The 16,879-nt window shown below is 40.0% G+C and overlaps 1 protein-coding gene across 2 annotated transcripts; it reads right to left on the minus strand.

Moving 5' to 3' along the window:
* Positions 1–4,295: 4,295 nt before the first annotated feature.
* Positions 4,296–14,010, minus strand: tbx1 (T-box transcription factor 1). Of its 2 annotated transcripts, none has more exons than XM_020473996.2 (8): positions 13,112–14,010; positions 11,322–11,661; positions 9,053–9,154; positions 8,634–8,805; positions 7,911–8,066; positions 6,362–6,429; positions 5,982–6,082; positions 4,296–5,411 (listed from the first exon to the last, which is right to left on the minus strand). In XM_020473996.2, exons 1-8 carry the CDS (start codon positions 13,296–13,298, stop codon positions 5,026–5,028), a joined length of 1,512 nt encoding a protein of 503 aa, XP_020329585.1. In that variant the 5' UTR covers positions 13,299–14,010; the 3' UTR covers positions 4,296–5,025. The 2 variants fall into 2 exon arrangements, with proteins under 2 accessions (XP_020329585.1, XP_020329577.1); XM_020473988.2 differs by having other exon boundaries at positions 4,304–5,411; positions 11,322–11,712; positions 13,112–13,949.
* Between the last annotated feature and the right edge of the window lie 2,869 nt (positions 14,011–16,879).

The raw sequence follows: 16,879 nt of genomic DNA on the forward strand, positions 1-16,879 counted from the left end.
TGTCAAATGATGCCTCTGGTTGCATTATCATTCATTCTCCTGAGTCTGTCCTCATATGGCAAGCATTTGGCATCCTATCTTCTTTGGAGCTGAAGACATCTGTGTGCATAGCTAGGCTGTACAGAAATACCAAAGATTTCACTCAAGTCTTATTTTTCTGTCTGATTGCAGTATGTTTTTCCACAGGCGGCTCAGCCTGAGACATGCCCACTCACTTTTTTAAAGCATTAGGTTAGTAGTGGGGAAACACAGGAATTAATGTCAGTATTTAGGCCTACCTGAGCTGAATTATGTCTAAAATGTAGCCTATGTATCACAGATCATTGTGAAGCATTTATTATGGTGAATATACACTGAAGAAAAATATAAAAGCAACATGTAAAGTGTTGGTCCCATGTTTCATTAAGTGGAAAGAAAAAAAAAATCCCCAAAATTGTCCATATGCACAAATAGCTAATTTCTCTCAAATTTGGTGCACCCATTTGTTTACATCCCTGTTAGTGAGTGTTTTTCCTTTGCCAAGAAAATCCATCCACCTGACAGATGTGGCATATCAAGAAGCTGATAAAACATGCTCATTACACAGGTGCACCTTGTGCTGGGGATAATAAAAGGCCACTCGCTCTAAAATATGTGGTTTTGTCACACAATAATGCCACAGATGTCTTGAGAAAGTGTGGCACGCTGACTGCAGGAATGTCCATCATAGCTGTTGCCCTAGAATTTACTGTTAATTTCTCTACCATAAGCCGCCTCCAACTGTGTTTAAGATAATTTGGCATTATGTCCAACCGGCCTCACAACCGCAGACCATGTCTATGGCGTCGTGTGGGCGAGCAGTTTGCTATTGACAATGAACACAATTGCATTTTATCAATGTAAATTTAGGCCCATTGTCGTGTCATTCTTCTGCTGCCATTATCTCACGTTTCAGCATGATAATGCACGGCCCCGTGTCTCAAGGATCTGTACACAATTCCTGGAAGCTGAAAATGTCCCAGTTCTTCCATGGCCTGCATACTCAGCAGACATGTCACCCATTGAGCATATTTGGGATTCTCTGGATCGACGTGTACAACCGCAAGTTCCAGTTCCAGGAGATGTGAAGATGTGCCACGCTGCATGAGGCAAATAGTGGTCACACCAGATACTGACTGATTTTCTGATCCACGCCTCTACTTTTTTTTTTAAGGTATCTGTTATCAACATATTCCCAGTCATGTTAAATCCATAGATTAGGGCCTAATTTATGGATTCTAATTGACTGATTTCCTGATATGAGCTGTATCAGTAAAATCTTAGAAATTGTTGCATGTTGGTTTATATTTTTGTTCAAAAATAGTTTTAGTTGTAGTAGTTTAACTTTTTTTTTTTGCTGTTGCAAGGAGCAGCATCCAGCCCCTAAAATGAACTGCTGTTTTAGATGTATTTTTAATTCCACTTGTCCCACGGTTTGAGAGCAGGTATAGGCTACTTTATCTAGGGTGGTATGTTTACAGGGCATTTTATATGACAAAAGTATGCATAGAAATTTAATTAATAGCAATGGAGTGTATTATCAATTCTATTTAAGAGTTATGCTACTTTTGAGCCGTAATGTAGGCTGTAGCATACCCCGTAATACAATCTGTCATGCGTAAATGTCCAGTTTGGATTTAGTTGACGGTGATAAGTTTATGGGACTCAGAACTCACAAATATATTTTTTCACTCTAATGATATAGGCTACTGCGCATCGTCCGTCACATAAATATTCACCTTGCTCTGAGATTATTTTGTTGTGTCCAAGCGGTAATTATCTGTCAGTTATGTCCTGTCCTCACCTGGCGGCCCTCAGCGAGCGGACAGTCGGGTAGTGGCGCAGGTTCGGGACCACTGGCCCAACATCAAGGCGAAGCACTGCAAGGATAAACACAGCTGGGTCTACCTAACGGAAGAGTCCTCGACCAAACGGAAGAGGCCTGGGTCTCGGTGTCCTCGCCTTCCTGATGGGTCACTTCTCATTACGCCCAGCCGAAGTTCAGCTCACGCTAAGGGAGCCTCAATTCTCCAGACTAACGCTTCCTGTCCAGGTCACACAGGAACCAGGAATAATGTGAATGTGAAGGAAAATGTGTTTACGTATTTAGCAACTACAAAATGGTTAGTAACTCTGCAATAGCATTATTGTTTCGAAATTAGCGTAAGACGTTATAATATTGTAGAACCAGTCCATATCGAATCAGTGCATGATGGTAGGCCTATAAAGGCACACTTTCGTGAATACTTTCTTTGCTTCCAAATGTATCATATAATCACACTTTTATCCTGGATTTTATGCAAATGTAAATGTTAGAATTGTTTATACATTAGGCTTGCATTATTTTAGTTATTGAATAACTATTGTAAATAAATGTGCCAATTTTGTAGGTTTGTAGTGTCAGGAATAACTTTCAATCGAAACAAGTATTGTTTTTCCAAGGCTAATTTGATCATCAAATTTATCGGCGTGTGTTTCAATTTCAATCTTCATTTTGTTCCAACTTGGAAATATGTAGCCTAGTCTTAACCTACAGTAAAATGATTGTCTTTTGAAAAACGATTTCCCTCAAACGAGAGCAGCTCTTATTCCATGATATTCCCGAATTCCACGCGTTCAGGTCTCTGTTGGTGTTAGTACCCTAAACAGAATGTATACGATCAATTAGTTGACGGTCAAATGAGTGGACAAATGATTTACGCTTCGATTCCTTCACAAGTCATTTAACAGGCAGAGGTCAACCTGCGCACGGGCGTCCTTTTCACCTACCTTGGACCCTTCGGCATCTGCAATGCGCTTGAAGAGAAGATGCATAAATGAATCATGACGTCTCCTATTGTCATGATTGTCCCAGATCCCCGAACAGCATGTTATTTTAGCAAGAATTATTCTTGACAACAAAGCATCCTTTATATGACCGATTTCTAATAGGCACTGCACGGAATATGAATGTGTGTTTTTGGCTAGTGATCCTTTTTAAGCAAAAAATATAGCACGACTGTGGCATTTCATGTGAGGAATAGATCCTTTAAATGTCCAACGCAGCCGTTTTTAATATCGATATCAAATCATTTCTGGATAACAATTAAGGAGATTTACTGTGATTTTTTTTCTTTTTTTCTCCAATTTAAATGTTTAATTTTTTTTTGTTTGCTTCAGATCATTTTCTCAAGCAAGAATTCTGCTTTGACTGTCTGGGAGTGGTCACGTGTTTGACTGCACCGGGCCTTTAGGAGGAAATGTTTCATGTTTTTTTTATTGTCTGTGTAGAAGAGACAAAGTGGGTATTTTTCTGGGAAGTCAGATGGTTGGCTGTATGACCTGTTGTTCATGGTTAAAGCTATTCCCGCTCCTGATATTGTAGATGATTCTAAGTTAAAGTTGAATGTTGATAATACGTTTGAATCCATACTGCACTATTTTGTTTTCTCAATAATTTAATGTAGCAATTGCACAATTTGATTTATATCGTGGTCTGACCAATTGACATCTGGTTGCAAAAATATTTTGTTTTATAGCCTACACTTTTTGTTTAATTTGCCAACAATATTTTGAAATATATATTTTTGTAAATCTAAAAATTGCATCTAGGCCTACACATGTTTATTACATTTAAAGCTAAAAAAAAAAAGTTTTTTGTTGTTGTTTCAGAACAATAAATAAGTAATGTTTGATTTAATACATTTGGGTTGGATAGAATTCCTGATTGAGTATCAAATTTTGTTGCTGGGTTGCTCAATGGCATGCCTAGTTGATTTTACTGTTTTTTGCCTTTATTTTCACACACACACACACACACACACACACACTACCCCACACACTTGCACACACAATCCACACACACACTTGCCCACGCACACAACCCACATATATACATGTGCACACAGAACACACACTTGTGCGTGCCTACACACACACACACACACACACACAATTAAGGGGCTTGGCCTTTCCATGTGTGTGTTTACCTTTTGGAAGTATGGTCCTATTACTGTGCAACTATGAGTGTGTATGTGTACCGTGATTCCTCTTCTATGCAACACACCATTTGAATAATTCTGTAGACCCAGGTGTGGATGTTGACCTTTTGAACTGTAGCATATCGGTCGGTGTTCAACCTAATGTTTAGACAGGTTCCAAGTCCCCTCTCTCTCACACATACACTGAACACCATAATCCAACTGGGTAAATCCAGTTTGAGGAAACAGAATAATGGAATCAATGAGGCAAGGTCTTTCCTGGCCCCATGATAGCACACAGGAGGGGAGGACTCGTGCTTTATGAATTAAAAGTTAAGAATGTGATGTTTATTTTACAGTTACAGAACAGTCATGCTGCTGCTTTATTTACTTAGAATTGCTGCAAGTCAGTGCCATGGTACAAGCTTCTCAGGGCTGCATCTCAGGATGGTTAAAAAATCTAATCCATTTTTTTTTCTCGAACAAAAAAACAACATTTCAAAGGCATTTTAACACCTATCTGATGAGCTCAACATGCAAATATCTTGTATATTTATGAAAGCTTGATTGACTATATAACATATGGCTTTTTTGAAAGCAAAAAAAAAACAAAGTGCATCCAACACAAAAAAATTATAATTTCCAGTCCGTGATAATGCATCATCCATGTTTTAAGAGAGGGCTCACTGTCTGCTTCGCTCTACCTCACAGGAAAAAGGTACCCTCATATAGAGCTATTGCTGTCAACGTTCAGAGATCAAGACAGACCCCTGCTTGGGCTCAGAAGGCAGTCTGTACTTCCTGCCAAGATGCGTTTCCCTAAAATAAATACGGAAGTTTTTGTCTCTCTGAGGGGTGGAGGGTATCCAGCAACAGGAGCGCACCGCGCAATCTCCCGACTCACTTGACATTGCATCAGCCATGAAGACAGAGTTGTGTTGTCCCTCCCCTCCTGTGTGTTTGCTTTTCCACAGCGCTAGCTAGCTAGTAGCGGTGGCCCAGGTGTGTCGGCCATGGGCAGCGGCTGCCAGCTACAGCTAAACATTCATTATCTTGGCCCGTAGTCATAGTTAGATGGGGCGCTGGTGGCAGAGTACATGTTAGCTGTGGCTGGGTTCATGTGGTGGTGGTACGTGTGTCCTCTGATGCCGGGTAAAGGGTACGGCGATGGCCGGGTCTTAGCCCCAAGGTAGTGTTCGTAGGATGTGGGGTACTTGTATGGGTGGTGATGCAGGGTGTCTGGGGCCAGCGGGTGGCCGTCCGGGGTACGCAAGTCGTGGGGAGGGCTGGGCCGGCCGCTAGTGAGGGGGACGGCGTGGAGGCCTCCTGGGATGGGGAGAGCGGGGCTGAGGACGCGTGACATCAGCTGATGGGCGGGGTCGGCGTGCATCGGCGTACCACTGGGGTCCCGGTCGTAGTCCCGCCTACTGTCCTCTAACGTCAACAACAAACAATAGCAGACAGTCAGAGATCGGCAAAACCTTTATTTAACTAGGCAAGTCAGTTAAGAACAAATTTGTATTTACAATGAGGGCCTACCCCGGCCAAACATTAACCCAGACGACATTGGGCCAATTGTGCACCGCCCTATGGGACTCCCAATCATGGCCAGTTGTGATACAGCCTGGAATCGAACCAGGGTCTGTAGTGATGCCTTTAGCACTCAGATACAGTGCCTTAGACCTCTGCGCCACTAACACATTAGCCAAGTCAAGAGCAAGCACACCAAAGCATCCTGATCTGTGGTAATACAATGCATTTTATAATTCTGCAATCTACATTGTGAAAGTTACATTTACTGTAGGTGATATCTATTCTATATTTTTCATGGATATGAACTTATGAAAGCAAACCTTTACTCGTATTTCAGTTATAGTATTGCTAAATTAAGATGAAATGTGTACATTTGTTCTAAAAGATCATTCCTGGATTAATTTGGTCTCTCGGTGAAGGTAATGAACTTGTTAATTATATTCCTCATCTGAGAAAGGGAAGGCTACAGACCTTTTTCTGAGCTGTTCTGCTGTGGGGGAGACGACATTGGGTTCCTTGTTCTTGCAAAGGCACTCATAATTGGCAGAGAGCCTGGCCTGTGATTCCTGGGCCTGGAGCAGAGAGAGTGAATTCAGTTACAATGTCAAATATTTTGTGTGTCAAAAACGCCAATAGCTTTATTATGTATTAAGATAGAGGATGCACATTAACAGAGCCACAAGACACAAATAATTAAAATTTTATTTATTTATGTATGACATTGGCTGTAAATAGACTAGCACATTTCATATTCACTGGGTCCATTAAAACAAGTTGATGCAGTTTTGTGAAAATTAATCAGATTGTTACTGATAAATTGAGAAGACCTTAATGGAGATAAGTTTTCTCACCAGTCCTCCGGATCACAGTCCCTGAAGCCCTTTGCAAAAGGATTACTGGCGATTTTCAGCTGCGTGATCTACAACCAGAAGGACAAAGTCAGGTAAACCTCCATGTCAAAGTGGAAAGTCCAACCCAGAACAACACGCATTACGTGCGGCGTTTAGGTTATTATTAGGGTTAAATACATAACATTCGAACGTGTAATATTCACGAAATATAATGTAGCCTACGCCTACTCAACACGAAAAAAATTGACCGGAACGTGTATCTGCCTATGGCGTGATATAGGCTTAACTAGTGAGGGTCAAAGCGTTTACTGTTACGTTGCCATAAAGAACGATGCTATAGCCGCTCCCCTTTTCCCTTGTATAGAAACATGCCTATTATAATCAACATGTTAAAAGGTAGGTAAGGAATCTTTTAACATAGTCTTCAAATATAAAACGTATTTTTGTAATGATGGCTAGGCCTATGCCTACAGAATTACAGTTTAGTCATAAGAAGTGTTTTATTGTGGCCTTGACACTGAATAAAAATGTCAGCTGAACATGTCATTTTTAATAATTGACGAGGCTAATAGTTTTGTACATCCGCGAATGAAGTTATGTGGTCATGAATTTCCGGAATGAGTTGAACAACAAAATGAATGCCCCTTAGTTTGCGTAGAAGACCAGTTGGATACGAAGGGGTCAAACGGATAGAACACATATCAGGAAAGACGGAGGAAAAAAGAGAAACTGGACAGCTGTGCAGGGGCATCAGTGACACAGATCATTTTCAGTCGCAAAAATATCACGTAAAGGAATTATGTTCAGCTATTTGATACAATAAAATATTTTGTGAAAAGTTAACGAGGATCAAACTGAAATGGGAGGGATCAAAAGAAGAGGGAAGAATCAGATGTTCCGTAAAATGAATAAGGCTTTTTTTTCACGGTCAGAAAAGCGTTTTTTGGCCTATAGCCTATTTCTTAAATGTGTTTGTCATGTCTTTCATTTAAAGCTTGTCAGCATAATCCATAATCTATTTCACTGAGGTATAAATACTATTCTTAGTCATTTTTTTAATGTGGCCTACATTGTTTTATGAAATAAAGCCATGTTTTCTTGCATCGAATGCTGTTAGGTTGTGCCTTGTTCGACATATGGAAGGGTCAAATAATGCATATATGAATCAAATATATATATTTGCGATCCTTGCGTCAGTTATAGGCTATTCGTTTGCCAATATAATTATTTGTCCTGCAAATTATTAGGTTAATTACTAATCTAATACAAGTTTATAACCTAACAGATCCCTATTCGTTTTATTTCATTATTATAGAAATACAGGGAAACAGGCTGGCCCCACGATTATCCTGTTGTTTAAGGCCTGCTGATTTATATTTGTCCTCATTCGTTTATACTTTTTAAATTGTCCCATGTTGTAAAAATACTGCCTGTTCACGAAATACAGTGTAAAACTAACAACAACAATAACAACCATCTATTATCGTGTTATAATATGTTACAATGTGTGTTATTATATCTGCATAGCACATAGAGGGCGATATCTTACCCTGTGGTTTTGGTATGCTGTTACCGCCGTGAACCGTGTTTCCTCAAAAACAAAGGTCTTGTAATTCTCCTCCGCATACTTCTCGCTGTCTTTGCGTGGGTCCACATAGACGACGTGGAACCTTGGCTGGTATCTGTGCATTGAGTTTAGAATTATCTGCAGGGGGAGAGAGAGGAATAGGTTAGGCCTATTTTACTTAACTCAATGGACATTTGTCGATTGTGATGTCTCTAAATAGTGTTTTCGAAATCCCATGTTGGCTCGTCAACGCAAAGGTCAGTTAATTAATGAATGAGCATAATTCTAACGGAAGTCAATAGATTTTCTGCACTATAGGCCTACCATTTTACGCACAACCAAATGTATCAAATTACGCATGGATTAAAATGATGTAAAATCAAAAAGATGAACTAGACCTATATAATTACCCAGAGCTATCCAACACAAATGGGTAAACTGGAAAACTGTTGTTGTGTAGTTTAGGAAATGTGAAAAAATTGTGCCATGGAAACTATTTGGCTCACAGACATACACGTGTGCAGGTATAGTTATTTTGAATCATGCTCTCTTTAAAGCCATTTGAAAGCAGATGGAATCAGTTCAAATGAATACTTTCAAATAGTATGATTTCATGTGACATGTGGCCTATAGGATATGGGCTATAACGTCTTACTCATAGATACACTATTTAGTAAACCAGGGTCTTCGCTGCAATATACTTACATGTCCATTGTCATCCAGTAAATTGTTAGTGAGTTTTAGTTTATCGAATGAGACTATCTGCTTCATCCACTGTGCGCCCTTGGCTGGAGAGTCCGGGTGGTAGTGAACTCTCCCCGGAGTAGCAGGGTCAGCTTTACCCGCCACCAGCCACGAGGAGCTGTGGAAAGCATACCTATGAAAGGAAGAAGAAACACGGAACAACATTTTCACCGAGTTTACAGGGGGTCTCAATGGATTGTAATTCCTACGTTCTGTTTTCCAATTAAATGCATTGTCTCGGGCCTACTGTGAGTTGGATGCACGTCCACTGGAACTATGGGCCATTGCCCTACACCACTGCAGCTAATGTTCACTGGCACAAAATATTTCCCAAGAAAACTGTAGATTTGTATCTTGTTCATTTGGTAAATAAAACGTACCTGTATCTTTTGTCGTCGACTGGTAAGAAATCCATTAGCAGCATGTAGTCTGCCATAGGATCCATTCCAAATATTTTCACTTGAAACGTAGGAAACATTCGCCTGACAGAGAAAACACATGGATATATTCAAATCAGTTTTCTTTGACTTGGCTCTATCATTGTGTGGGCTGATCTGCAAGTGTTTGTCACTTGGGTGTACTTGCGATTTTGAGAAATTCCCATCAGGATATGAGCAATATGTTGTGATATGCTTTTTTGATAACATATTGGGTTTTTACAACAGTCGAAAATATTATTTCACCCGCAGCCACAACCGTATTGTTATGTTTTTTTGGGGGGTTGTTGTTGCAGTAGGCCTACGTGATGTTATGACGCCTTCCTATTCCACAAAAAAAGCAGGCCCGGAATTTTAGGCCTATACTGTGTATGACGCGTTTTAATGGGTGGATAAACGACGTGCTACATTTTTGGTTAACCCAAATGACGCTTAGCTTGATATAATACTGCACATCCACTTGCATTTCTCTTCTACCCTTTGATGGATTCCAGTCATTTATACGCACGAGGGGCTGTTCTTTTTCCCCGGTCTCTTTAATAAATATGCCTACTTTCTCTTTCTCCTGATCACACTCGCATGAGGGGTGTATCATACCGTAAAACGTTTTATTGTGTGTGGAGTAAATCGCCAAACCAGTGAAAGTGATCCTAAAATCACCGCTCAATTAACGTCAGTGTCTATTCAAGGCTGCAGTTGTGGATAGGTGAGGTTAAAGTAGCTTTTAAAGTACCCTCCCTCGGATCCTGTGTTGCTTAGTATCTCGGGAATGACAGATGTTTTTCTGCTGTCACCCTATAGGTAAACTGAGCCGGCTTAAATGCTGTCTCTTATGTAGCTCAAATCCATAAAACACAACTGTAAATATTGAATTTTAAAAAACGCAGTTATTAAAACGTAACTGATAGATATGGCAAGTGGACCTAGTCATACAGCGAATTAATCGATATGTTTGTTTGACTGGTATTACAATTCCATCAAATATTGTGTTACTCTGTTGCCTATGAGAAAGCATAGAAATCAAGTTATATTAGAGCAAGAAATGGGTTATAGTCCTGTCATTTTACTATTATGTGGAATGTTTACAGTAGGAAGTTATTTTTATGCGAACATCGGCCTATTTCAAAACTTTCACTCGCTTTTGAAAAGCGCTAAATGCTGCATTTCAGGAGGGTATCAAGAGTAAACCGTAACCGTAAAATAACTATAGCACCAAAGGAACCTCGTTATTCATTGCCCGAATAAAGTCGAATTCTGGACCGTTCTCTATCTGTTTGAACAATCGAATGTAGCATCCCCTAATTCACTGTAGTGAGACTCAGTGGACTAATGTTTATGTTTGAGTGCCGCTGCTTTGTTGGTTAACGCATATACCCAAGGCCTACTGCGACCCTAATGGTCTTATAACGATCTGTGACATTGGCGCGTAAATCGGGGTTTAGGGTTCCAGAAATAAATGCCTTGGGTATGGTGTTATGACTCAGAATAGGAAAGCTCAAGTTCACATTTTGTGCGGTGGGCTTATGTCAAGGAAAGCACGACCCATTTAGGGGGAAACAGAAGGGCATTTACCCGTACAATTCTTCTCTAAAATGCATGCGTAAACTGTTGGATAAATATCGTAATATTATTCAGTCGGAAATATTGAGCTTTCTCTGCGCAAGCATGTAGGCCGTTTTGAATGTATTTGTGGGGAAATAGCATAGTCTTAATTGTATCTACTACTACAAATAAAAATGCTTAATTTAAGAGAATGCTTAACATACTAATAAGCTAATAGGCATATTTGATTCCGTTCCAATCTGTCTAGAAATTTTATCAGGGCTCTGTCTGTCTATTGGCTGGAGTTAATTATATTATAACACTACAGAATATTCCTTAAATCGTTTATTAGTGAATAATTTGTCTAGGTAGTATAGTAAAATGTGACGAGCTATTAAAAAAGCATGATCTGAAAGATGTTTTCAGTAGATCCAAAGCCTGTATATTGCTGCGTAATTTCCATTGCAGCATCACACCAACATCAATTTGTAATTGACTATACACACCGACTTTAAATATCTCCCAACATATCTCATGATTTGCGTTGTCTGTGCGAGCTCTCAGGGGATACATTTGAAATGGGCAACTAAATATTTCTTAATGTATAACATAAGCTCATATCTGGAGGCCCAGTGCAGCCTGCATGTATCTTGGTGTAAATTCCACTCACCTTCCAGCCTTGGTAACGATCATCTCTGTTCCCAGCTGATTAAATTCATCCCATAAAGCTTTCATCTCCAACTGAACGTTAATGTTGGCCACCTTAGGGTTCTTTTTCACCAGAGACTTGCTGTTCGGCGTGGAGCTAGAGGACGACGAGGAACAGTTGGAAGTCCCGGTGTCGCTGTGCTGGGCCTGGGCCGGGTTCGACCCCGAGTAGTTGTAGCTGTGTTGAGCGGCCGGGCAGGGCTCAAAGTGGGTTTCATGTTGGCTGTAGGGGTCCCCGGGGGACGGGGAGAGATGGTAATTTCCTGACGTGTTGAGGCTGCTTAGGCTGCTAGTAGTGAAGGCTGCAACATCGCAAAAATGGGACAGCTGCGTCAGCCACGGACTGGATATTGCTGAAATCATTCCAAAAGCTGGATTTTACTATATGCGTTGCACTTGTGGATAGAAATAAAACAACAACCCTGAAAAGCAGTTGTAGGCTCGCGTTATTTTCTTCAACGTTAAACACCCTTTATAAATGTTCGAGTAGTTTTACAATAGTGTGTCTTAGTGTTTTCTGCGTTCATTAATCATCGCTGTTGCATCCGATGCTGTAATAAACCACAGCCTACATCCTAAAATGTCTGTTACAGTTACAGAATTTGATCGCAGCATTTCTCGCAAAACGTCCAAATAGTGAAAAAAAGTTGATTCAGAACCTGTTTTTTTTCGGCGACCCTAATTATAATTCCCAATCCTGATCAGAAATGGTTTTGTAGAACTATAACCCTGTGCATACGCAAGTTTTTTTTCGAGGGATTGCGTTCAAAAGTATTCCAGGCGGCCTCTGCTCTGCTGCCCTACTGCAGTATGATACACTGCAATCCAGACTTCTTCTCTCTTATCTAGGGCCTCCCCTTCACGATAAAAACAGGTCTTATTTCTATTTAGATAAGGAACTGCAGGTAAAGTCCCTTTCCCCGCCTGCCTTGGGACGAGACTGATTGACAGTGAAGTGCGCCCCTTTTTAATGGGCTTTCCGGCACCCATTTACTTTTGGATAAGGGAATCGCCCACATCGACTTCCCGTAACAATAGACGGGATAGCTGGCACAGTGGAGGGTAAACGTTTTTACAAGGTAAACAAACACTTATTTGCATGCACAAACAAACACATAAGGTTATTTCGAGGTGAATTGTATGTTACATTGTTTTGCCAAATGGAACTGGGATAAGGGACACATGCCAATGTGTTGGATATAGGCCTATCAACTGTTTTTACCATTAATACGAACTGGTGCCCCATGTAAGGCTACCCCGGCCACTAACTTCGCGTTCCCTATTTTCAAAATGTGTTATCGTGCTCTTTTCTTCTCTGTAAGTAGTATTTACGAACTCACTGTGATTTGAAATGCTGAAATCCCTATTTTGACAAGATATGTCAGTTCTATGAATATAGGCTACATGTAGCCTATGATTACTGGGTGTTTTATAAGTTGTGATTGGTTTATTAGTTATAACTTCTTATCGTCATATGCATCATAATTCTCCCCGAACTTTCCTATTGCCTACTGGGTGTGACTTTTCGGGAATATCTTCATAGATCCCAATTTTTTTTTAACATTCTACTCCAGTATCAACATTGCTTAAGTTATGCATTTCATATCTACACTAACGCAAACATGGTTGCTCAATTTGAGGATATTACGGGAACAAGATCACATCTACATGCAACAAGAACCTGAGATGATCAACAAACAAACTTAACGCAGGCAAATATTTACACGGTTATTGTTAAGACCGCGCTCGTACCTTCCATTTCCCTGGTGACAGTGCTGTAGTGCATTTTCAATGAACTGTAACAGTCGTGCTGGTGTTGCTTGTCCAGGCCAATACCGTGTTTGTCAAATGTTGCGTTTCCTGCTTGCTCTGCAGCTGAAATCAGAGAGGCTATACTGAAAGCATTTGCCTTTGGAGAGAGGGGACCGCTGTCGTCCATAGGCGAGAAATGAATTCGAGAAAAGCCGTCTCTCCTCTGCTTCCTTTATGCTCTATTCCAGAAAGCAGGAGACAAGACACAATGCGCAGGAACATACGCTACAATAGTTATAGTTTTACATTTCGCCTCTAACATTCGTTGGTAGCCTATTCAGGGACCTTTTGGCGAAGTAGGCTATGAGTAACTCCGCTGGTTTCAAAGCAAAGTATTCCCACGGAATCTTTTTGAAGATTTGAACAACTTTAAAAACTTTTCCCTTGCACGAATTCAATTGATATGCCCAAACACATCCACTTCTATTAAAACATCGTTCATCCGCAGAGAGCTGTTCCCTTCTTCTCCCATTCGGTGGCTGGGTGATGTCATAAGAGTTCGCTAGTCTGCCTTGAGGAGAAGCTACCGCAGAGAGAGAGAATGTCAAAAGTGAGAGCTCCACGCCTCCCATGCAGGGCTCGAAAAAAAGTGTGCACGCTTTGACTGGAACTTTTATTTGAATAAGACCTTGTCAATCAATGTGCCAAATGTTTTATTCATTTTACAACAACACAAATGTAACGTCATTGTGGATGTCAGACTTCAAAGTACTGCGATTGTGCAGTGAATTATATATTTAGGTTCTTTGGTTGTGCAAGGATAGCGCGCGTAATTTCCAAATAGTCTACTTTGGACATGTGGGCGTTGTTGTCCCCTCCTGTCTAATGAACTAGCCTATGCATTGTCGTGTTGTCATCCCTACTTTTATAGAGGTAGGAATAGTGTATTCATTTAGGGTTATAGTCAATGAATTCACTCCCACACACTCACTCACTCATTCATTGTACGCATTGCCTAGTTGGTGCAATGTCTGGCCCAAACCGAAAGGCCTACATGATCTCACCACCAGACAATTTGAAGCAATATGGATAATATCATTATGATGTGTCCACTAAATGCATTTTTTTTTACATCTCGCAACGTTTACAGATTTTCTCAAACGTAGGATAATGTCGTTTGTGGCTGGCCATGGTGGACTGTAAACAAAGTTCAGCGCAAGTGTTAATAAAGTCACTAGAGGCTTGGGCTGCTGTCCTGGGAGCCTGTCTGTAACGCAAGGAGAGCTGCCATCATGCGCGATCCTAGGCACTTGACCATTATCTTGCGTTTACAGTAGGCCTATCGGGTTATCAGCTTATCAAGCTTCATAATTAATTAATAGTAACAAAAGTTATGTTTTGTTGAGCTTCTGCGATAGCAACTGGGGTTTAGTCTAATTTACACTTGGGCGATTGAATAACTTGCGGCCCGCAGCGGGCTACTAATGGGATAACCTAGTTAGCGGCACCGCTGTTGTCTTTGCGGATCAGCCCTATTTGTTTTGGATGTTTGTCTTGGTGCTATCGAGCATAAATAAACTACTGTGGTGAACTGTTGTTTTTAAGTGTAGAATTATACAGAACGATTTGGATCGTTAATATATTTAGCCAATATAATTAACTAATGCAAATAACCCTGGAGCGGGACACATGTATTTAACAGCCAGCAATCCCTGATTTATTTTTCTATTTGTTTAATTACGACAGTATCTAAACATATAGGCCCTACACTTAAGATGTATGTTGTTATACAGTAGCAGGCAGCTTAAAATGCATAACCATTTGATAGCCTAATAGACCTAAACCATTTCTAGATAGGATATAATACACAATAATGTGTTTTTATTGTTCTATTCCTATATAGTCTATAGGCCTATCTGTTTACTATGCTATATTGATATTTCAATATAGCTAATATAGACTAACAACGTATCAAGTAGTCCACCTCAATACAACGCGGCCATTTCCTTATTTTTATCAGATGATGCCATTGATACCAACTCACTTCATCATTGCCAAGTCGGAAGCGTCCTTTGTAAATACCCAGGTGATAACAGACAAAATACAGAACCTGATAAAATAGGAAGACTGTTTAGGAATTCGATTGAAGGCCTTGGCGCACTGGTGGGAGGAGAATGAAAACAGTGGACTTATTCATGCGTTTTGCATGACTACTTAAGACGAGTTAATAGATACATTTCCGAATTATTGAGAGAAATGGTTTGTAATATTAAAACATATATTTTCATTAGGCTACCAGGACACTTTAATGGATATAGTCTCAACATCTTTCCGAATGAGTTTCCTGATGTTGAGCCTGTCAGTGTTTTAATTTCACTCACAAACTCAATTAGACTATAAATGTTAAACCCTATAAACCTATAGGTAGGTTATATAGGACTACTTTCACATCGCGAATAAGAAACAAAAAAGGTGTAACCCAACGCATTGGTGGATAGGCTATACTGCCCAAACGTTTAACCCTTTTTTAATGTCCATATTAATTGTAATTATAATGGAACTGTTTCCTGAACATTTGAATCGGGTATTTTACATTTATTCAAAGCGCGGTTAAGTTTCGCGGGACTCCACTGCCCCGGCCATGTTTCCTGTTATGACTCCTGCTGGCTCCTCACTCTACACCAGGTGTGCCTGTTGCTTCTTCGCATAGCTTACCGTAGTACCTCTAAAGTTTTTTGCAGTTATGTTGTGCGCAGTGAGAAGCATCCCGTCGTTGTTACTAGTGTGTTATGGAAAGTAATTAGCAATAGGTCTACATTAGCTCTCCAGTCTCTAGATGCAGCAATACATCCTCCATAGCATATTCCGATTCACTTCATTGAGCACTTGGGGGCAAGTTCCCTAACCGATTAACAGGCAGCTCAACCAATTTTAAATGAAATTAAACATATGAATTTTGTGAGGCATATTTTTATCTCATCCAATGCCAGTTAGTCAAAGGATCATGTGGTTTTCACGAGCGAACTCCTTTATTTTGTCAAACACACATTCAAAGATGGTTGAAAGGAGGTGAATGTTGGAAGGTTAGCTAAACCTAACCTTGTTAATCACGCATTTTCAGTAGGGTACTAATTGTGTGTAAAATGTTGTTGACCTCTGACACATCATTTTGTAATGATGAAATTCTTTAGGAACTCGTGAAAAAGATGCTCTACCAGGCGGTTGAGTTGCCCATTAAAGCAATGTTTAGTCAAAGCTAGCTATTATTGACAATAGAGAAATATTGTTATGTTATTTTTTGGTCTGTGCAAATAGAAAACATTTTCACATCCATATCAGTAGCTAATATACTGTATGCCTGTTATGTTTCACAATATGATTCAGTCGATGTCATTTTACAGGTATTTGGAGCATATGAACCGTAAACACATACATTTACATACATTTGAATATTCATATTTTGGAACGCATGTAGGCCTATCATTTTATTCATATTTGATATCGGTCCTCATTTAACTAGGCATGTCTTCATTATAAATCACCGAAGCAGACAATGTTAATGCATTTTTTTTTTTACTAAGTCTACCCTAATTGGGCAGTTAACCGGCTAGTTGAGATGTTTGCAATGCGTTAACTATCAAACTATCAAATGTCAAAAGTCATGAAAATGCAAATGCTTAATGTATGGCCTATATTAAGGCTAAATAGGCCTACAGATAGTTTTCAGAAATATTTTTTCATAGTGTATATATTTCTTGGTGTGCCACT

The sequence above is a fragment of the Oncorhynchus kisutch genome, linkage group LG3 (assembly GCF_002021735.2).
Source record: "Oncorhynchus kisutch isolate 150728-3 linkage group LG3, Okis_V2, whole genome shotgun sequence".
NCBI classification, from domain to species: Eukaryota; Metazoa; Chordata; class Actinopteri; order Salmoniformes; family Salmonidae; genus Oncorhynchus; species Oncorhynchus kisutch.

Bases quoted from the DNA above. Each gene is read 5' to 3' on its own strand.
- tbx1 (XM_020473988.2), bottom strand. From the start codon at position 13,298: ATGGACGACAGCGGTCCCCTCTCTCCAAAGGCAAATGCTTTCAGTATA. The intron at 8,067-8,633 runs GTAAGTATATTG...CTCCCCCTGCAG, and splicing joins TACTGGATGACAATGGACAT to ATAATTCTAAACTCAATGCA. The intron at 6,430-7,910 runs GTAAGATATCGC...TTCTGGTTGTAG, and splicing joins CAGCATACCAAAACCACAGG to ATCACGCAGCTGAAAATCGC.